The sequence below is a fragment of the Lynx canadensis genome, chromosome A3, assembly GCF_007474595.2.
Source record: "Lynx canadensis isolate LIC74 chromosome A3, mLynCan4.pri.v2, whole genome shotgun sequence".
Taxonomy (NCBI): Eukaryota; Metazoa; Chordata; class Mammalia; order Carnivora; family Felidae; genus Lynx; species Lynx canadensis.
The window spans coordinates 38,685,076-38,709,372 of NC_044305.1; the positions used below are offsets into that span (position 1 = coordinate 38,685,076).

General features: G+C 35.8%; 1 protein-coding gene across 4 annotated transcripts in view; it reads right to left on the reverse strand.

The window, feature by feature from the left end:
* Positions 1–24,297, reverse strand: part of TASP1 (taspase 1) — a 269,597-nt gene that overhangs the window by 160,195 nt on the left and 85,105 nt on the right. For all 4 annotated transcript variants that reach the window (XM_030310108.1, XM_030310111.1, XM_030310109.2 and 1 more), the window contains one exon: positions 3,411–3,530. In XM_030310108.1, coding sequence (XP_030165968.1) covers positions 3,411–3,530 — 120 coding nt within the window. The remainder of the gene's footprint in view (positions 1–3,410; positions 3,531–24,297) is intronic.

Consider the following 24,297-nt stretch of genomic DNA (forward strand, 5'->3'; position numbering starts at 1 on the left):
TTATCACTGATGGAGAAAAAAATATGTTCCCATAAAAGAGAAAAAAGTAACTGCTATTTCTAGGAGCTTACTTGTAAGGACTGGGGGAAGAAGCTAAGACTGGGAATGCTGACCAGACAGACTTTAGCTTTATACAGTATTGTATCCTTTTTTATAAGGACTTTAGAATTCATTTGCTTCAATATTCTACCCAGAGCAGGAATTTGTGAACTATTCCTCAAAACTTTGAGATGCACACACACCCTATTCCCCTAATCACCCTCCTTGAGAAATAATCCAAAGTCTAAGATAATTGGAGATGAAGTACCCCATGCCATCCCCAGATGTCATTGACAATAACCTTCTTAAAAGTAGAACCAAGAACTGAACACAACACTCCCATGAGGCAAACAGTAGGAAATCTATTATAGCCTTAGAAAACACAATGCTTCTAAAATACACAAGACTATTGAGTCAGAGTAGTAACTGAAAGCCCTATAGAAGTGATTTCAGAATAAAACTAGCAGACTTGTGGGATAAGCCATTCATCTGGTACTACCTAGGACAGGTGCTAAGTCAGTCAAAGCCTCAGAGAACTTGTGACCTGAGGAGAAGGGCCCATTCTTCCTTCTTTGAAAACCCTGGACATTAGTCCACTGTCCTTTCCATTCCCAACAATTATCTTGACCAGGAACCTGCACCCAAAAATAACAAACAGGGCCACAAGGACAGCTCTTAGAAACCCAAAGGTCATTTTTTTTTTTTTTTAGAAAAGAAAAAAACACTTACTCTTTGTTTCTTCTCTCTAAGCAAATTCCTTTTATGCTACCTCCCCTCAATTTCATGACCTAAAGCTGTCTTCCTTCTTAATCTTCTGAAATCAATTGGGCTGAGACAGTGATAGTCAGATAAAAGAAAGAATCAAAGATTGTTCGTCTCTTATCCACTTCTTTGGATAAAACATAACATTAAGCAGGCCTTAAAAAAAAAAAAAAAGCTTCCTTCTTTTCAGTAGTAAAATTTCATTAACATTTTAAAAAATATGAACATTCACTACAAACAGGTCATACAAATATTATCATCATCATTATTATTATTATTTTATCATCTTTGGGACTTGTTTTCCTTTATAAAATGAGGATTATAAAACCCCAACCTCATAATGTTGTTGTAGGATCACACAAATGAATACACTTGTTGCATGTAGCAAGAGATTAATAACAGTAGCTATAGCTGTTATTATCAGGGACTGTGATAAGCAACTTAAATGCATTGCATCACTGAATCTTCTAGAACTTTGTTAAGGGACCTATTTATCCCCATTTTACAGTTATGGAAAGTGAAGCTTAAAGACTTTGAATAACTTGTTTATGGTAAAGAAACTGCAAAGTGGTGAGGTGAGATTAGAATAAAGGTTTACCTGACTCCAAAGTTCACACTCTTAACCACTAAAATCAACTGCCTATTTGTGTGGGAGTAGGTTGCGGGTGAGGGGAGAGTGGAATTTAATAATTCCTTTCTTGTGTCCCAGTTGTAAATTCTAATTAGTGTTGGTAAGCCAAGCAAGTAAGTTCTAATTCAAATTGCCATTTCACCATCTGAATGGTTGTTATCATATATACAGAGCAGGGTAATATGTTAAGACTCTTAAATAGTTCACTTGTGCATTTAGAATGTATTTAAAAGCACCTAGTTTCGTCATATTTTTTAAAAAGCCATTTTTTTCAATACTTTGCTTGTATATTTTGTCTCTTTCCCTCCTGATTGTCAAGAATGGTTCCTTACTGTCATCTGATGTTTACGTATTTCCAGGTTTATTATATCTCCTCTATCTAAGCAATATAATCCAATTAAGCAAATGCATTTTCCTGTGAAGTACCTTTACTTCTATCCACCACACCTCTTCCTGATTTTCAGCTCCCACAAACTGTGTCTTCATAAACTAGCCAAGTGGCACAAATCAACAAGTTTAAGTTTTACAGAAGTGTTTCTTTTTCCAGGACATCCCATGTGTAGTGGCAGAATGGCTTCATGATTGTTCAATGAAATATTCTGCTAACATAGTCCATAACTATCCTTGGTTCTGTTGTTGCTATTTTGCTAACTAAAACAAACAAAAAACAGTGAGAAAGCCATGGGAATTGCAATGCAATGAAGGCGGCTAATACTGGCTTTTCTTTCTCCTTCTCCACCAAGGCATCCAAATCTGATATGCCAAGCTTGGTTCTTATCCCAAATTTGACAAATACACAGGGCTTTATAATGTGGAAAAACACCATGACCAGACAAAGGCTTTTTATAATGAGTTCAAAGCATTGTACATATGTTGAGTAATCATTCCTCATAAATCCCCTTGTATGGTAGACAAAGAGTAGCACAAAATTAATTATTCTTCCCTACCCTTCCCTCTGCCATGGGACTGTAAGTGGCCTGTAGACTATAAAGGGCATATCAAGGAACATCACTTGGGGCTTTGCAAAGATGTCCTCCATGAATCAGATCACCGGCCTCCAAGCATTCACTCACCACCACGTCCAAAGCAACTGTGATACCGACTCTTCCTCAAATGTGAGGGACAAAGCATACAGAGCATGCCAAGCAGTGCCCTGAGTGTAACATGAGATCCAAGTACTGAGCTTAAGCACAGTCCTTGCAACAACTTTAACAGACTCCATGAGTCATTAGTTCACTCAACAAATATTTATTAAGCCCATAAGTAATGTACCAAATTGGTTTATACTCAGAAAGCTTACTAGATCAAATGGACTGTGAAATCCCATTTTCTGTACAGAACTAAAGTTTGGAGATGGGGGGAAGGAGGAATGGTAAAGAAAATGTGCAAGTGAAACAGGAATAAGCCAGTTACACATAAAAAAGACCCCCCTTATATCTAGATTCCTTGAATGGGATCATGTGTTGGTTCCATTGCTGAAATGCTTAACCAGAGGAGGATTTTAGAGGGTCAAAATTTTACTGTTCCTTAAATGGAAGAAATATAAAAATGTAACTCTAAAGTCATTTTCCCACCTAAAAAGCAGGCCACAATATAGTCAGGTAGCGTTTACCCCTAACGAATAGGACATTTGCAAAGAAAGAAATGGAAGATCATACATATTTACTGAATGTATACTAAATATCAAGTACCCAGCCTTTTTGAAGTAACAACATACAATATTACTGATTGTAAAGATCATAGAGAACTCTATTGCCATGAGATAGTTTTTTTTAGAATCTTGAAATGGTATTTGATGATTTGTATTACATAAATACTAAACACACACACACACACACACACACACACACACACACACACCATAATATCATTTATTTTTTCTAAAGAAAAAATGTTTTTACTGGCTTTAAAAAATGGTGAGCCAGAAAACTCCATGTTTTAAATTAACAAGCCAGTTTAAAACCCCATAATTACTTACCTGTCCAACCCTCCCTGGATGCTTCAAGGCCAAGCCTCCACTGGAGACAGCAGCAGCAACGTTCCCTTCGTGGTCCACAACTACAGCGCCCACTGTGTCCAAAGTGCCCGAGTCATTCTCCTGGAGAGCAAGCAGGGCATGGGCACTCACTAAGCACAGTGTGTCACAATTCGATATGACCACATAGCACTTTTCAGTACAATCATGACAGAATTCACCAATCTCCTAAAATTATCTATTATCAAGTTTCCACTAAAACCCTGTTCAAGTCAAAATGTATTTTCTACCGAAAAATCCTGAGCAGAAGCTGTCTTGTTGCTTTTCTCTAATAATAAGCCATGCATGCCTTTCTAAGGGAGAAAGAAAAAACACAACCTAATATAAATTAGTGTATAACAGTGCCCCCTAATCTCAAGTATTAAGTTCATGACTGAAAAATCGGTAGAGGAATCTATCCATGGCATAAGTGAATCAATAAATGACATTAACAGTATTTTCTAAAATATTTTATACAAATTTCTAAAAGTAATGTCCTCAGCACAATAAATGAAGAGAATGGCATTTACAATCTTGAAGTATACTATGCTATAATTTTCTTTTACAATTCCTTCCTTATGAGAAATTTATGGCCACCTCCCTCCTCTGCTGTGTTAATAATATGCTTGCCAAATATACAGCAGAAAACGGCACATTTCTGGGAGGCATCTTTGTGTTTCTGAGTCTTGTTCCAGGTCACACAGGCTTAAGGCTTTTCACATGTATTGACTATAAGCAGCTGTCTCCTACCTCAAATATTTCTGGGTCACCTGTGCAAGACAGATAAAGTTTAAAATACTGGATAAAAATCAGAATTATGGGAAGCAGGAAGTAAGTTTCATTAAAAAAAAAAAAACTCTTTGTATATTCAAAAGGGAGGCTACTGCAGGTCTTTAGGTTAATGGCAATCACAGTAGTTTTCCTACACTAGAGCACTGGTGTTTAAACTGTGCACCAGAACTCAAGACTCCCACCCTCACTCCCAGCCCCAAGAATGCAGGAAAGAGCCAGGCACAACCCCACCAGGTTCAACAAGAGCAGTTCCTCCTCCTATGCTGTTAACCATACTACTGAGCAAGACTTCATCTGTACTTGAGGGATTCCCAGCTAAGAAGTTTCAGAAATGCCACATTCAGGCAATCCCCAGAAAAGTCAGTGACTTCCTAGGACCACCACAGAAGTTGAATAATGCCGAGGGGAGTTCTGAAATATTGGAGACATGTGCAAACAAAAGATTTTTACTTGAAGCAAACTGACAAATCCAGAGGTAGAGTATGCCTCAACAAATATTCCATTAGTTTGTTAGGAGAAGGTACATCTATACATGTACGTTTCTTTGGGCTTTGCTCTAGATTCTAACTCCTCTTAAATATACTGATACACTATGATATTACTTAAACAGAAAATGTGTAATTGACTGAAATAAGTGCTTTATTCCCACTCTCCCTTTTAACCACAGCTGGGGACGTCTAGCCAATGGATCCACATGACCATATCCCAAAATACCACAGTTCTGCGGGTGGCAGGATACCTGACTTTCAAGGACAGTTCCCCAACCTGACTATAAATTCTGAGGGAAGGCCTGATCCACCGTTTCATTTTGCACATAGCAGACATTCAGGCATACTTATTCTTTAATTAGGAGGAAACAGTGCATGTCTGCATCTGTGGTGTCACAGAAACAAGCCAAACAAGTGACGACACATGCCAGGTCATTCTAACATCAGGGTCTCAGTCTTCCGTCTCCTTTTCTCAAGATTCAGTTTCATGCAAATCCACAGGATGCCACTATCTTAGGGAAGACTTAACAATAATTAGGTTTGTTCATTTGGTATGGAAGAAGTGAAGTTTATCTTCTTTGGTAGGTAAGATGAAAGTATCAAAGTAAAGAATTGCATTAGACACATTTTATTCCAGGAAAAAAAAAAAAAAAAAGAAGTGGGGGGGGGGGGAATCCCAAAGAGAAATGTACTTTAAGGAGAAACATTTCATTATTCTAAGAAATAATTCCTAAATCTTTATACTCTTGCACTTCAACCTCAGATAGAGAAGTGTTTGTTCCTTACCCAAATACCAAGTCTTATGTCTTCTACAGGAGGCCTTCTCAAACTTTAAGGTACACACAAATCATCTGAGAATCTATTAAATGTAGATTCTGATTAAGTAACCTGGCATTGGTCAAGACTGTATATCTAACAAACTTCCCCCATAATGCTGATGTTGCTGGTTCCTAGAACCTACCTTAAGAAATAAGGTAAGACAGCATCCTACAGGATTCATTTTCAGCCAAATATCTGTTCTACTCATTTTAAGGCAAATAATTTTATGGGCACAAATATGCTGAAGGAGAAATTTAAACCACCTAAGACTATCATTATGTCAGCATAAAAGATTTCAGTTCTATCTGGTTCAACTATCAGTTGGTAGCGTATCACCATGATCATACCACAATGAACATAGAATATTTTAAACTATTGATCTCATACTGTTTTTTTTAGAAATAGATAACTCTCATATGAATAAATATAAACTGTAAAACACTTCCTTAACAACAATAAAGTCAAGAAAGGGTATTAGTTCATTAACTGTGACTTTGGATCCCATGCATTCTGTAAAACAGAATTTTACTAAGGGGATACATAATGTATACATAATGATATACATTACTTATAAGACAACTCTCTTAGCATTTCAATCATGATATCATAAACTATGAGGACTCATGTCTAACCAAACTACTATAGAAAAATACAAAAATATTATACATAGATGGATTTACTGTAACTTAGTTTTCAAAAATGAAAAATCAAGCAAAAAATAAAGAATCCTGTTCCAAATTAAGCTAAATATTCCTAAGGGCTTGCAACACCTGCAAAAATCAGAATTACTTCATAAATATTCAAGAATTAGTTCATATATTTCACATTCTGAAAGGCAAATTTAAGGATGATGAAGTAATATTTAAGCATTTTTATGAAGTGTAGATAAATTGAGTGAAAGACAAACACTGGTATTTTGGCCATAATAATTTCACAGAACTCATTTGTACAGAAATGAAATCTTAGAAAGGTTAAAAAACACACAATGACTGTTACTATATAGAGCTACTATTATGCTCTTACACTCCATAAATACTTGAAAGTATATGCACCACATAGGTACACATGCACTTATTGTCCTTGACTGAAACATGCTATTTGCATTATTTTTTTGATAAAATTGTGACTAAAAAGCAACTGTACAGACCATAGTTCTCCTTATAATAAACACATGTATCTAAAGTTGGCACAGAGATTTCATGTGTTATGGAAAACACTGAAATAAAATTTTCTTCAAGTAACCAAGAAACTAGTAATCACTGGTGGGCTTAATGTCAAAAGTTTTTATTATTCTCTGCTCCAAATTGGAGATTGCTATTACACAATTGTGTAAAAATTAAATTAGGTAACACGTGAACTACTTTAAAAGGAATAAATCTCTTAAAACAAAGTTTACGTACTTCCCACCAGAAAATTATGCCTCTAACCTGCATTCTAACTCAGAAATCTGCCAAGACACACCATCTATCAGTTACTTATCTCATTAACCTGGTATTTCTTCTACACAGAATTACTCAAATATCAAAGAGCTACAAGGAAAGAATAGTATCTCAAATATATAAGTGCATCCTGAAATTGGTATATGGTGGAACTATCCTAATACAATAATAAAGACAGAAATATATTTTTTGAGAAGATACCAAACCTTCATAATACACTTTTGTTAGGTTTATGAGCTGTATTATAACTGACATGAGTTTCCACTTGAGCAAAGCAGATGACTGATGCCCTCCATGACAATACAGCAACGGCAGCATAAAGCTTTGCGATCTTTTAGTATCCTAACCATGGAATGATACTCTGGCTACAAGAGACCTAGATCTGGCTCCATGTCTATCTTCCACAAACCAGCCCCACAGTGGGGCCACTGTAGGTTTAGAGTATATCAGGTATGTGTAAACAAAGTATGATTTAGCTAGAATTACCTACTCTCATGTGTCTGGCTTGGCTGAAACCAAGGAAAATGTGGATATAAGAACACCCAATGACCGTTTTCTTCTCTCTTCACCCTTCTGATGCCCAATACTATAAATGATGTTTCTGTGAACTACAGTCAAGATGTCTATCGTTAAAGACATATAAATGACTAACAGACACATTAAAAATCACTCATCATCATGGAAATTCAAATCAAAACCACAATAAGATATCATCTCACACCTGTCAGAATGGCTAAAATTAACAAATCAGGAAACAACAGATGTTGGCGAGGATGGGGAGCAAAGGGAACCCTCTGACACTGTTAGTGGGAATGCAAACTGGTATAGCCACTCTGGAAAACAGTATGGAGGTTCCTCAAAAAGTTAAAAATAGAACCACCCTACAACCCAGCAACTGCACTACAAGGTATTTATCCAAAGGGTACAAAAATGCTGATTTGAAGGGGCATATGCACCCCAATGTTTATACAGCACTATCAACAACAGACAAGTTATGGAAAGAACCCAAATGTCCACTGACTGATGAATGAATAAAGAAGATGTGATATCTATATAAAATGGAATATTACTCAGCAATCAAAAAGAATGAAATCTTGCCATTCCAATGACATGGATGGAACTAGAGAGTATTATGCTAGGCAAAGAAAGTCAGTCAAGAAAGGATACATACCACATGATTTCACTCATATGTGTAATTTAAGAAATAAAACAGATGAACATAAGGGAAAGAAAGGAAAAATAAATAAGATAAAAACAGACAGGAGTGCCTGGGTGGCTCAATTGGTTAAGCATCTGACTCTTGATTTCAGCTCAGGTCATGATCTCACGGGTTCATGAGATTGAGTCCTGCATCAGGATCTGTACTGACAACATGGAGTCTGCTTGGGATTCTCTCTCTCCCTCTCTCTCTGCTCCTCTCCTGCTCTCTCTCTGTCTCAAAATAAATTTAAAAAATGAGTAAATAACTTTAAGAAAGAAAATAAAACAAAAGAAAAGAAAAAGAGAGAGAGACAAACAATAAGAGACTCTTAACTATAGAGAACAAACTAAAAGTTGATGGAGGGAGGTGGGTGGGGGATGGGCTAAATGAGTGATGGGCATTAAGGAGGACACTTCTTGGGAAGAGCACTGGGTGTTATATGTAAGCGATGAATCACTAAATTCTACTCCTGAAACTAATACTACAACAATATGTTAACTAACTTGAATTTAAATAAAATCTTAGAAGAAAAAAAGTGTCTATTCTTAAATAATTCTTTATTGTCTTTAACAAATATGCATTAAATATCTGTGAAGCACCACATAAATTAGTGCCAAACATATCTACAACAAAGGAAAAAAAAAGTAAATAATAATTGTTATTTATTTTCTAAATCACTCAACAAAAATAAAAAACTTAACAAAAATATTTTTAGCTCAAAATAAAAATAAAGTTAAAAAAGCATGGGTTATGCTCATGGATTGGAAGAATAAATATTGTTAAAATGTTAAAACTACCCAAAGCAATCTACACATTCAATACAATCCCAATCAAAATTGCACCGGCATTCTTCTCAAAGCTAGAACAAACAATCCTAAAATCTGTATGGAACCACAAAAGACCTCAAATAGCCAAAGTAATATTGAAGAAGAAAACCAAAGCCAGAAGCATCACAATCCCAGACTTTAGTCTCTACTACAAAGTTGTAATCATCAAGACAGTATGGTATTGGCACAAATACCATTGGACAATTGGACAGCAACAGGCAGAAGAATGAAACTAGACCACTTTCTTAACACCATTCACAAAAATAAACTCAAAATGGATGAAGGACCTGAATGTGAGACAGGAAATCATCAAAACCCTAGAGGAGAAAGCAGGAAAAAACCTCTCTGACCTCAGCTGCAGCAATTTCTTGACACATCTCCAAAAGCAAGGGAATTAAAAGCAAAAATGAACTATTTGGACCTCATCAAGATAAAAAGCTTCTGCACTGCAAAGGAAACAATCAACAAAACTAAAAGGCAACCGACAGAATAGAAGATATTTGCAAATGACATATCGGATAAAGGGCTTGTATCCAAAATCTATAAAGAACTGACCAAACTCCACACCCAAAAAACAAATAATCCAGTGAAGAAATGGGCAGAAGACATGAATAGACACTTTTCCAAAGAAGACATCCAGATGGCCAACAGACACATGAAAAGATGCTCAACGTCACTCATCATCAGGGAAATACAAATCAAAACCACACTGAGATACCACCTCACGCTGGTCAGAGTGGCTAAAATGAACAAATCAGGAGACTATAGATGCTGGTGAGGATGTGGAGAAACGGGAACCCTCTTGCACTGTTGGTGGGAATGCAAACTGGTGCAGCCGCTCTGGAAAACAGTGTGAAGTTTCCTCAAAAAATTAAAAATAGAAATACCCTATGACCCAGTGATAGCACTGCTAGGTATTTACAAGGGATACAGAGTGCTGATGCATACGGACACATATACCCCAATGCTTATAGCAGTACTTTCAACAATAGCCAAATTATGGAAAGAGCCTAAATGCCCATCAACTGATGAATAGGTAAAGAAGATGTGGTTTATAGATACAATAGAATACTACTTGGCAATGAGAAAGAATGAAAGCCTGCCATTTGCAGCAATGTGGATGGAACTGGAGAGTATTATGCTAAGTGAAATAAGTCAGAGAAAGACAGATACCATATGTTTTCACTCATATGTGGATCTTGAGAAACTTAACAGAAGACCATGGGGGAGGAGAAGGGGAAAACAAAGTTACAGAGAGGTAGGGAGGCAAACCATAAGAGACTCTTAAATACTGAGAACAAAGTGAGGGTTGATGGAGGGTGGGAGAGAGGGGAAAGTGGGTGATGGTCATTGAGGAGGGCACCTGCGGGATGAGCACTGGGTGTTGTATGGAAACCAATTTGACAATAAATTATATTAAAAAAATTAAAAAATAAAAAAAATATTATAGAACTGGAAAAAAAAGGCATGGGTTAATCATGCTCTTAAGGGGTTTTAATATTCTACATTACAGCTTTAATTATAAATTCATACCATAACAAAGTTCCAGAGGATTACCTAAAGTTCCAAACTCTCAAAGACCACAAAGGGCAATGCTTTCCAAATGGCAGAATACTTACACAGTGTTCTAAGGCTCGCAACATTCAAGGTAAAAAAAAGCATGATTTTAATCTTGGTTTTTAAAATAACATTTCAATTAACTACAGTAAGGTGTGTTTTTTTTGTTGTTTTTGTTTATTTGTTTTTGGGGTTTTTTGTTTCTTGTTTGGTTCAAAATGGAACAGTTTGAGAGCCTCGGTGTGCATGTTGAGTGATCATGTATAAGTGATGAAAAAGCCCAGATGAACATACTCATGACTTAACTTATTACACAGCTGAAGAGTAAAAACCACAAGGGGAGTTCCACACAGCTTTAAATCATTTTTATTCATATGCTACATAATTAAAATTATTTTATACTTATAATGAACCACTGGTTAAGGAGAGTAAACGTAAGATATACTGGAGTTGAAATAAAAATTGAGGAATTTAAGAATGATAATTCTGACAAAGCCCTTAGATAATATTAGCTAGATCATTAAATTGCATTCATCTGATCAACATGCTTAGAGAATCCATCTCAATGACTTCAAATATCAGTTTAAAAATATGATGATGAATATATCCAATTTGGCTTCTTAATTTTCTGGAGTAAATATTAATCACAATTTTTAAATTTTAAATCAAAATTTTTTAATCCTAAATTAAATATACACCCAGAATTTAAACCTCTATGTACTTACCCAAGAGAAATCAAAATATATATGAATATATATGACAAAAGACTTGTCAAAATGTTCACAGCACTTTTAACTGCAATAGCCAAACCTGGAAACAACACAATGCCTACCTATCAAGAGGGTAATGGGTACACACATTGTGATACAGGCAGTAGGGAAGGAATGCCCAGCAATGAAAAGGAACTAGTGATACACACAACAGTATGGATAACCTTTTAGACATATACTGAATCAAAGAAGCTGGACACAACAGAGTACATAACATATGATCCCATTTATATGAAGGTTCAGAAAAGGTAAAACTCCTCTATGGTGAGAAAGAATCAGAAAAGTGTTGTTTTGGGAGGCAAGGTTGACTATGAAGGAGCATGAGAAAATTTTCTGGAGTAATGATGTTTTATATTTTGATAGTGGTATGTGTTACATGGGTTTATAAATGTCAAAATTCATCAAAGATGAATTAAGATGTGTGCACTGTACTGTACATTAGTTTTACCTTTAAAAAAATCAATAGCAGATGTATTTATCTAAAAGTACACAATCAAGAATTCAAAAACCAAGTCATGAACAAATTTTGTAATTTTTTCCTAATATTATAACACATTTATATTTATGTTTATATAACATTTAATACACATTTGATTACAATCAATTTTAAGTAGTAAGTATTTTAAGTAGGGGGAGAAGGTGATACAAAACATCAAAGAGGTGGTAAAAAAAATATATATATATGGATGAGAGAGTCTAACAAATGTCCAACTGGAAGGAGCACACAAAATAAAGAAGAGAAAATAATGAAAGAAAGAAAGTTAAAATTTCCCACAACTGCTGAAATATAAGAATCCAGGGGGCGCCTGGGTGGCACAGTCGGTTGAGCGTCCGACTTCAGCCAGGTCACGATCTCGCGGTCCGTGAGTTCGAGCCCCGCGTCAGGCTCTGGGCTGATGGCTCGGAGCCTGGAGCCTGTTTCCGATTCTGTGTCTCCCTCTCTCTCTGCCCCTCCCCCGTTCATGCTCTGTCTCTCTCTGTCCCAAAAATTAAAAAAAAAAAAAAAAAAAAAAAAAACGTTGAAAAAAAAAAAAGAATCCAGATTCCCCAGAAGCCACAAAAGGAAAGGAGCCAGATAGAAAGAAAAGATCACCTACAACAGAATGAGAGAATTTCCCAAACCCCAATGAAAGCCAGAAGACAGTGGTACATCTTCAAGGTACACAGAGAAAAGGAACTATAAACCTAGAAGTAGGTGCCCAACAAGATTACCTTTTAGGAACAAAAAAATAAAGGCATTTGTAAATGAATAAATAAAATGAGGTTACCACCAAGAGATCTGCACTTAATGAAAGCCTGAAGGACCATTCTTTTTAATACTACAAGCTGCCCTCCATGGAGCATGATTAATACTATATCCTCTCTACCACTGACTCACGAGCACACCTAATCTCCCTTTTTTGGCTAAACTTTATTTTTTTTTCCATAATATTTCAACATTGTCTAAACTGTACAATTTATTTTTGCATTATTTAAATTGCCAATCTCACCCACAAGATTGGAAGCTCCACAAAGGCAGTAATCTTTGTATAGTTTATTCACTAAAATTTGCTAAGCACTGAGAAAAGTACTTGACATCTCTTAGGTATTCAATAACTATTTGTTGAATGGATGCATGAATAAACAAGTGAATTATATACTTCAAGAGAATGAAAATAATTGCTGTGATCTGAAGGTCTGTGTCCTTCCAAAATTCACATGTTGAAATCCTACCTGCCAACGTGATGCTATTAGGAGGTGGGGCATTGAAACACAGCAGAGCCCTCATGAATGGAATTAATGCCCTTCTAGAGAGGCCCTTGAAGCTCCCCTGCCCCTTGGGCCATATGAGGTTACAGAACAAAGATAGCCATCTAGAAGCAGGCCCTCAACAGACACCAAATCTGCCTGGGGCTTCATGTTGGACTTCCCAGCCTCCAGAATTGTCAGAAGCAAATTTCTGTTGTTTATAAGCCACCCAGTCTATAGTATATTATTAGAGCAGCCCAAACAGATTTAAGACAATAATCCAAGTAGGACAGTCAGGCATGAAAGAAGGAATAAGTAAGCAAATGAAATGGCAAAACTGATGTAAATCAAAACTAATATTATCTTTAAAAATAATAATAACATGCTATTAGAATGTCAGGTTGGGTTTTAAAATATGGCTACATGTTATTTATAAGGGATGTGCCTAAAGCATAAGGATATGGAAAAGTTGAGAGTAAATGGGGAAGAAAGTGATATACCAAACAAGTACCAATCAAACATAAGCAAAGTAAGTTTTAAGACAAAAGGTATTAATAGTGATAGAGTCTCTACATCACAAATGCTGAAAGTTTAACTGCACCAGATATAATTAGAGATACAATAATTCTAAATTTGTATGTACCTTAAAAAGAATAGCCTCAAATGTACGTAAAGCAAAAGCACACCAACAAGGAGAAAGCAATAAACCATACCTCATGATGAGATATTTCAACACCTTTCTCTCAATTACAAGTAAGAAACAGGAGACCCAAATTATACATCAAAAAGTGTGATTGTGGGGCGCCTGGGTGGCTCAGTCGGTTGAGCGTCCGACTTTAGCTCAGGTCACGATCTCGCGGTCCGTCAGTTCGAGCCCCGCGTCAGGCTCTGGGCTGCTGGCTCAGAGCCTGGAGCCTGCTTCCGATTCTGTGCCTCCCTCTTTCTCTGCCCCTCCCCCGTTCATGCTCTGTCTCTCTCTGTCTCAAAAATAAATTAATGTTAAAAAAAAAAGAAGTGTGATTGCAGGTACACCTGGGTGGCTCAGGTTAAGTCCAACTCTTGATTTCAGCTCAGGACATGATCTCACAGTTGGTGAGTTTGAGCTCTGCATCAGGCTCTGCACTGACAGTATGGCGCCTGTTTGGGATTCCTCTCTCTCCCTCTCTCTCTGCCCCTCTCCTGCTCCCTCACTCTCTCCCTCTTTCTCTCTCTCTCAAAAAATAAACTAGTAAAAAAAATTTTTTTAATTTAAAAAGTGTGATTGCAAAGTGAACAATTAGAGGGGAGCAACAATTAGAGGGGAAACATTATTTTCAAACACATATAAATATATGTAAAAACTGATCATACACTAAACCATAAACTAAATTACAACAAATTTCAAGAAATGGTATCAAATAGAACATGCTCTCTGAATATGATACAATTAAGTTAGGAGTCAATAAAATTAAATAAAATTTGGAAATTAAAAAAAAACACTTTGAAATAACTTATGACTCAAATAAGAAATCTAAATAGAAACAAAAATATTTAATAATGAATGATAATAAAAATATTACATTTCAAAATTTGTGGCATACAGCAAAAGTGGTAGAGAAAAATTTATACCCCAAATGTTGGTATTAGAAAAGAACAAAAAGGGGCCTAAGTGTCCAACTAAGGAAGTTAGAGGACAATATAAACACAAAGAGAAAGGAGAAAATAGAGAAAAATCAGTGAAAGACAAACATTAAATACATAAATAAAAAAAAAAAGGCAAGTCAGTTCTGTGAAAAAACTACTTATTGAATGAATGAACAAATTAAGTCTTATAGGCAATAATTTTCTCTGTATATCACCTAAATCTCAGCAAAGATCCAGCCCTCCTACCTTCTCCCCTAAAGAGAACCTTGGCTCTCTGGAGTAATAGCAGATACTGGCATCCCTCCGAACTCATACTTCATCCAGTACAAAAGTGGGTCCCCACTCCTTTGCCCCCTTTCCCCATCCCATGCCAAAATATTGCCATTGAGGTCTCAAATAACTCCAGAAAGGATTTCCTTAATCTCTACCCAACCACGTAGGATGCCCCTGCATCCAAAGGTCCAACCTAAAACAGGTGGCTCTCCCCTCTATGGGAAGACTCTATATGTTGGCTTGTCCTAGGATCTTTTGTGTCTTGTCTTGTTCCTCATCCACCTGTAAGCAGCAACTAACAAAAGTACCGTAACTAAATATTTTTTAATTGACCTTCATCAATAAATCAAACTCTGTCCCCTCTGAAACTGCATCTTGCTCAATATATTTGCATGATCCAAACTCAGCCTATCTAAAGCAGTTTTCCTATTACCTCACATATTTCTCTCTGATTATTTCATATTTAGATCTTCCCTAAATGCAATGCTTTTTGCACATCACTCCTGAATAGGTCGTTTCCCAAAAGTATGAAATCTTTGGCTGGTCCTCATAATAACCACACTGACGTCCAGACTCATTTTTTACAATATAGGAATGCTTTTTATTTCAGGAGGTTTTGCATACCCTCTAGACTACTGTTCAAAACAAACTTACTCTTACCATCAAACATTAAGCCTCACCTAATCTATAAAGAAATTATATGTCTTGATATTGATCACATTCTCCCATCCAATGTTTTTCTTTTGATAACACTTCTTTACTGCCCTCCCATCCTCTGGGGTCATTTGGCACCAGATCACATTCTTCTCATTTTTAACTAACCTGTTCACTTTCTTTAATTCCAAACTGCTTTCCTAAAAACTCTATGTAAGTAATACATAAAATATACTTTTACTTTAACTTTGTTTTTCCACTGGAGACTAAACTCAGTCAACACTGTCTGAGAAACATGTTCAAGGGAGGAGGGAATCAAGACTATTTAGCAGTTTTACTTCATATAGGCACGTATATCATAGTACTTCAGTGACAGAGATAGTGCAACATGCTACCAGCATACTCACTAATAGGCTATGAACTTCATTACCTGAGCAGATTAAAAAACACCCAAGTAAATGAACTAAGACCTTGCTAATTAAATAGACAGCAACAAAGTCTCTTTAATAAGAGCAGGCAACCTTTTTCAATTTAGTTGTCCAATTTGGCTCTTTCCAGGAACACCTGGCCATGGTCTGGACCTCTGGTCTTTCTTTCATTTCAGGGCATACATTTACCTTCTCTGGATAAAATTACACTTTTTCTTTTAAATACCAGAGCTCCACTGGCCTTTGAACTGAGTCTTAAAGCAGTGGGGAATAACAGATAAAGGACTAGAAGGTAACTTGGACAATCTGGAGTCTATTCCTGCCAATGAAACACCATGACAGTTGGGATGGGTCATTTAACCTGGATTTAAATTCAACCCTCTCCAGATTGAATATTTGACACTGACTTTAATAACAAAGTAATAACTTACTTTATTTGATATGAGACTTTAAAAGTATAGCAACATCTATTCGACCATATAACTATATGAGTATACCCACAAAAATATAATTATTAAAAATCATAAATACACAACTACTAAAGATGATATATTAAGACATAAAGATATTAAAAAACAAAAAGGAAAGAAAAAGTGCCCACATACTTTTTCCCCTTTTATTCCTCAATAGCTTAAAATTTTATTAGAAGGTAGGAAGAAATCAAAGAATCACAAAGAGTAGGAGAGGAGCTAAGTATATTCTAGGATATAAAATCCATCTAAACTAATTATGATAGTACTATATCTTAGAAATTCTAATGCCATTCAATCTCAAGGATATCTTCAGACTCTCAACACTCAAAAGCCTGTGTTTAATGACAAATAGTCACCAGGATGGGCCCCATTCATACATATTTCAAAATATTCTCATTGGCTCTTAAGGACAATTAAAAGTACAAATAAAAGTAGATAAATGTCAAAAAAACAAAAAAAGTAGACAAATGTTCAGGGAGAACTCTGGCTATGGACTTAATTCCTCTATGGCCTATTTTACTATGCTAAATTTTGTGCACAGTTGAATCTGATCAACTGTCATGCCCTCACCAGGGATTAAAAACTGCCAAAACCAGAGTTTGCTTTCAACAGCAAAGTGTAATTTTGGTGTTAGACATTTTGCGTTTTGAATACCTTAAAATGGAACATGTATCACCAACTGCTCCACCTCTCTAGATTGCCTCACACATTTAGGCCACCTGGCTGGACCCCAGAATCACTTGCATTTTAAACCACGGTCCTGCAGAAACTCTGTAGCGCAACCAAGCATATCTACTTACAGGCTTCTAAACCTAAGGCTTTCTCTTTCTCTCCACCTAGATACCTGAGTCCTACCCTTTATCCAAGACCCAGCTTAAATTCTACCTCTTCCATAAAACCTACCATGAGAAACTTAAGAGAGTTTAGAGTGATTTCTTCACCCTACTAATTCCCATAGCTCTCACCAATGGCTTCATTCTTCCAGCACATAATACATAGTGTGATTTCTCTTTTGTTTCATTCCCCTCGACTAAATATAGTGGTCAGGGCCTAGGTGCTATATGCTCCATTTACTCCCTAAACCTATATAAAAGCCGGCATAAAAGAGGGCTCTGGCGGAGCATCACTCAAAGCCTGTGTACTCCTCAAGGTGACTTGCTGGTGAGTTCCACGTAACCTCAGGCTACACAAATCTATGCAGCAATGAAAACAAAGCACTGTCTATCCCTTGAGCAAATGACCCAAAATGACCACAGAAGAGATGGCAATGCTTGAAAAATGAAAATGGTCAACACACACACACACACACACACACACACACACACACACAAAAGCACAATAACAGCTTCATAAATTTAGCTTGCAAGGCAATCCCCATTTCCATTCTGTCACCTGCCCCTGGAAAAATCACACAACCAAAATAAACAGGTGCTAGAAAATGGATAGAAATTCTTATAGTGGTGAGAGTCCATTCTTTTTCTTAAGGGGGGGGGGGGAAGACATGATCTAGAAGTGCATTTGTAAAACAGACATTTTTACCTGCATAACAGGAAAGAGACATGGTCAAATTTTCTCTAGATGGGCACGCCCTCTTGTGGGCACTTCCTGACTCACCTCTTTGGAATGGTTGGTTGAGACTGGGGGCTGTTTCTAAAATATTATTTCCCCACAATCATCTCCTTCACTTACTTATATAGTATCTTCAGATCTTTACAATATTGAAGAAGTACAGTGATATTATTAGTAATATTTCAGATATCCTCTCTTTTCATTACATCCCGAGAAACAAGCTTACTCTTAATAGCGAAGCATTGTTTAGACTAAAGTATTGCTTGAAGCACTTAAATAATAGATTCAAACTTATCTTGAAAGACCATAAAACTTAAAATTGAAGGAAATAACATTATATGGTTTTCTCTGTCAAAATTAAAATTACAATCATCTTTTGTAGATGTTTAAGTTAGTAATGTTAACTGAGTAAAAGTACTGTTCTAAGCACTGTGATAAGGATGAAAAAACAAAATACTCATGGTTCCATGAGCCAACACAAATATTATAAAATAACCATACACACCAATCTCAAAATGGCAAAGGTATAGAGAGTTCAATTCAATAAGAATTTATTGAATGACCATTATATGCACAAAGTAAAAGGAAGAAATTTGTTCTGATCTGGGTAGCATTTCAGCCAGTTGTTAAAGGAGGACAGGACTTGGACCAGAATTTCAGTAGGCAGAAGTGGCTAGAATTCCATTATTAATTATTATTTATTCCATGAAAAAAAAGACACATAAGCAAAAACATAGAAGTAAAGACTTTCATGAAATTCATAAAAAATCAAATATATTTGGCAAGAGAAAAAGATTATTCCAGAAGAAAAATAATAGAAAAGTAGGTTGGGTCCAAGTTTCAAGAGGATTTGTAAAATTAGACTGAAAAGTTGGATTTTAAGCTACGGAGGGTAAAGACTCTATTAAGGTTCCTTCCCAAACAACAAAAGCAATTCAGGTATTTTTAAAGAAATATATCCTGGAATAATATACAGGATCAAAGAGGAACTGAGTAAGACTAAAAGCAGGGAAACCAGTTATACAGATACTGCTACTGTCTACCCATCAAGGATGGAAATTTATGGACTAGATGGTGGTAATAATACCAACAAACAAGCAAACAAAACAAGCAAAACAAAAAACAAAAAACAGTGCATGTATTCATTAAACAAATGTTTATTGAGCACTTATTATATGCCAAGCTGAGAAACTATGGTAACTAAAAGAGATGCCTATGGACGATGATAATGACCTGGAGAGAAACTATGAAGCACAGAAAAGGGAGAAAGAAGTTCTAGTTTACCTGGAGGAGAGCCAACTGAGTGACAGTGCACATGAAGTTATCAACCAAATTATGTAATTCCTAACTCCCCCAGAATGTTCTGTGTTTATTTAAACAATTATTACTATGCAGATGTTTTTCTAGACCCACTGTGACATATTAGGAAAAACAAAGTAATAATTCTCAAAAGCTGGCCAAATAACTTAACCATCCCTGCAGATTTTGATTCAGTGTATTGAGAGTAGTGCCTCAGAATCTATAGTTGTAAAACTCCTCAGATGAATCTAATCATATGTCAGGTTTAGAATACACTAGAAAAAAAGAATCTCTTATTAATGAGAGGATCTAGGAAGGGGGTTTGGACAAACTCCACGTTGCTACTGAAAATAGATCAGAGAATTCTCAAGCTGGGAAGAACCATGATAATCACCTGGTTCAACATGCTGACTTTACTGCTTAGAGAGTCTTGACCAATGACAGACCTAAACTAGAACTCGTGAACTACTATGCCCTATCTCTCAGCCTACCCTTCTCCCTCCATTCAAGTAATTCCAGCCTCCTGAATTATCAATAGTTCCCAGCAACTACCTATTTATCAAAATCTTCTGGTAAATAGATCAGAAGATTAGAGAAGGGTTGCTGATTAGAGAAGTAGCGCAATCAAGCCTTTAAAAGCTCTGATAGTTTTCCTTCAACCTAATTAAGCACTGGTTCTTGTCTTCTGACCCTAAAACACCCTTGTTCTTGCTGTGTGTGTGTGCACATGTATACACACACTTGTCTTTTCACATATTGGTTCATTCTGCTGGTCTTATTAGCTGTACATGTGTCAGCATTACTATGTCTGTAATGGGTCAACCCAGATCATTAGAGCCTTATGATATCATATGAGGACATATTTCAAAGATCTTAGAACCTGATGCTCTTAACACCATGGTCTGAGCCAGTTCCCAGATAGGAAGGCTTCTGTCTGCAGCCCCAGTGAAATTCTATTCAATGAAGGTATTTCCTGTTAGGAAAGCTACAATATGGCGATTTCTACATTATACACAAGATCAGCTGGGACTATTCCAGTGATAATGAAGGAATGCTCTTTTTTGCCTCCACTAATTCTGTTAAACACTAAAATTTAAAGGAGAGTCTACAGAACTGTTGAATACTAAAAAGAGAGGGAGGATTTACAAGGCTGACAATATCTGATGCCAATTTCCAAGTCCCCTGGAAAACCACGGGTTATTTTCATTACAAAATAAAAGGAGCAGTTAAGATTTGTTAACAATGTCTTCTTGCCTCAATCTTATCTCACTTACAATTTTAAGACTCAGTATAGATTTAAGGCATAGCTTGGCATGAATTCAAGGTAGACTTGGGAAGAAACCCAACCTACTAGCTAGTGAATCTTTATATGAGAACTAAGAAACTTTTCCTGAAACAGGACCAAAAAAAAAAAAAAAAAAATACTGCAATTGTCCAGCTATCAAGCATTGAAAGTTCTGAATTTAAATAACTGATTAACTACATAAAGTACAACAAACCGCAGACAGACATATCTGACTTACATGTCAATTCTATAGGCTTATACAGTAATCAAAATAGTCTTAGGTGATGTAAATATAATTTTTAATATATCACAACTCAAAGTAATAATTTCAAACAGAAGTAATCACTTCACAATGAATTTTCAATTTTATGAAAATCTTCAATATATATTTCTTTATGTAAAGAGAATTCAAAGAAGTTTCTTCTGTTTACTCGTATCTATGCATTAACCATCTTCTTAAGAAACACAACAAAACTCCAGATCAAGTAAATTTCTATAAGACTAATTACTTCTTTCCCTGTACACATTATACATGTGTACAAGTAGAACAATCTGAGGAAAATATGTTGTTTTTTGTGCATTTATTTTCTTTGATCTTAACCTACCTCTCACCCAAAAAATACAGTGATTTAGTATGATACAGTTAAGCGTTTACATAATAATTTCAAGATGGTGGATAAAAGAGAAAAATGTTACCCACAATATACTTCAAAAGAATAGAATATATTTATATGAAGCGCACAAAGCAAGGCCCAACATTTCCTTTCTGAAACATGTGGCCAATTTGATGTCCCTATGTGGTGGCGAAAGAACACAAAATTAAAAGTTGTAGCATCTCTTTAGAGTGGTTTTGAACACACAACATTGTATAAAGCATTGCAAATTTTTCTCAACTTGTCCTTAGAAATTAGAGAATAAAAGATATTCACAAAATGGAAAACACCTGATTATCTTTCATTGCACGACCCTATGCAAGAACTGCTTTATCTAAAAACCAATGAAATTAATTAAAAACCCAAATTAATTTGTAAAAGTGGTGAGAGGAGGCAAAGAATTCTATGTACATTCAACTGTAAAATCTGTTATTAAAGAAAAAAACATGGAAACTATTCCAACAATATGCTTGTGAAAAATGAAGAGGGGGGGAAAAAAAGGCTTAAAACATCAAATATATTGAGATCAAACAATACCCCCAACTTCTTCTAATACTCTAAGAATAAAAGAGTCCCTTCTAGTAATATCCAGGGCTGTTTGAAACTGATATTTATAAAATCTAGATTATGGTGTACATTGAGTCTGTTTGTTTTCCCAGTGTGAGCATCTCCTCTTTGTAGCAACTCAGTCAGTCCTGTGGCATGAGCCAATCACAGCCATTGGCCAATGAGCTAACCACTTCATTCCAAAATGAAGGTTTTCTTTCTCAAACATGAAAAAGATTATTGCTAACTACCTTTTTTCTTTTTGTATCAAAACAAAGCAAAAAGTAAATTTAAAACATGTCATCACTTCATCACACATACCACAAGACCTATCGATACACAGTCGAACAATGAGACTTCATGACAATACTGTCAGGGGAGATCTAGATGCCAATTTGCAGAAATTTAAAAGGACAGAAAAGTACAATGAATATGTGAGCAGCAAAACTCATACTGAAGGAAACTCCACAGGACAAATATTTCAGGTTCCTTTACAGAAACATAGTCCTCACTTTGCCTAGTACCAATTTCAGTTACCACAGTTTAAACAGTACCAGTCACTCAACACCACGGTTCAAATTTCAGTTACCATGGTATGTTGACTGTGAATAGTTTCACTTTTAGCTCTTCAGTTCACAGATCACTATGTAATCATCAGAGGCCCATCACAATCAGTAATCATTCGTGTCACTTCCTTCAAAGTCTGTCAGTGATGGGTCACTGTGCACGGACAGCAAAGGGTGTAGCTGTGCTGCCTCCTTGTCTCCTAGTGATAATTTCATATGACATTTTACCAAAAATGGTCATCAAAAGAAGGAACTGACCAGCAAAGATGAACGCGAAGCCAAGAAATTAAAAGTGATAATGCCGGAAGTGATTCTAACCAAAAATAAATGAAGTCATAGAAGAACAGGTAATAGTGGGTATGTCGGACACTGACACACTCAAGAGACTCCTAGTTCTAGAGTCAGAGGAACTTGGTGAAGACAAATTTATCAACATAAATAAGGAATGCAGTTGTGATAAAATGGACAAAGATGTCCCAGAGGAAGTGACACTGGCAAAAAAAACAAACAAAAACAAACAAAAAAAAACCACTTACATTAAAGAGACTCTAAGAGAAAGACCAGTACATATTACTTCACTTCTATGTACAATATAAAAACCAAAACAAATGAACAAACAACAACAACAAAAAACAGAAAAAGACCCATAAATACAGAGAACAAACTGGTAGTTTCCAGAGGGAAGTGGCAAAATAGATGAAAGGGATTAAGATGTACAAGCTTCCAGTTATAAAATAAATAAGCCATGGAAATGAAAAGTACAGCATAGGGAATATAATCAATAATATTGTAATAATGTCCTAGGATGACAAATGATGACTGCACTTATCATAGTAAACACTGAGTAATGTATAAAATTGCCAAATCACTATGTTGTACAACCTGAAATGTTGTATGTCAACTATACAATAAATAAAGAAATAAACTGAACCCAAAGGAGACAGTAGGGAGGGAGAAAAGGAGGGAGGAAGACAGGGAGGGAAGCAAGAAGGAAACAAACTCTGGGAGGTATTTTGCAACATGGAAAGAGCAAAAGATAAAATGTTAGAACCTGATCCAAAACTAAAAAGGTGTCTAACAATTCACCATGACATAAAAAGATGCTCACACCGTATCATAAGTTACATGACAAGAAGGTAAGCGCTGTTCAAACTCCTCTTGGTAACTTTTTTTTTCAAAGCAGAAATAAAAACACTCTAATGCCTCTAATGTTTCAAATTAGTATACTAAATAAGTATTAGTTTTACTTACCTTTAATCATTTTTCTATACATTTAAAACCAACAGTAAAAGAGTTCTTAATGTGTTGACAAAAATGTTTAAATGTCATGGAACAAGTATAATTGTTGGCCATTAAGACCCCTTTGCACAGTTCCACCTTTCACATTTTTATGGTCCAGCACTATCATGCACAAAGTATGGACTGTTTATATACCATAAGGGAAAGAAGTGGGTAAAAGAAAAATTTGGAAGGGTTGGGAGTGGAGGGGAGTGGAACAGAGAGTAAACAATTACTATTTTTATATTATACAATACTATAGTTAAATAGTAATTTCTCCCTCTCCAGCCTGTCTTTCCTCTAAGGTATAAAAAATAAACAAGAATGAAACAGAGGTGCCAATTACCAAGAAAGGACAATTACTAAGAATTTATGTTCCTCATGTTTTAATATTGTATCTTAAAATCTATATATCCTGAAAGTCAAGAAAAATATGTTTTTATCCAATTTATGTGTAGATTAGCTGCCTAATCCAATATCAGTTTATAGTAATAAGGGACATGTTAATTGTGGGGAAGGAAAACATATAAACTTTCTCCCCCTATGCCACATGCTACAAATTGCAGACCTAATAACCACTCTC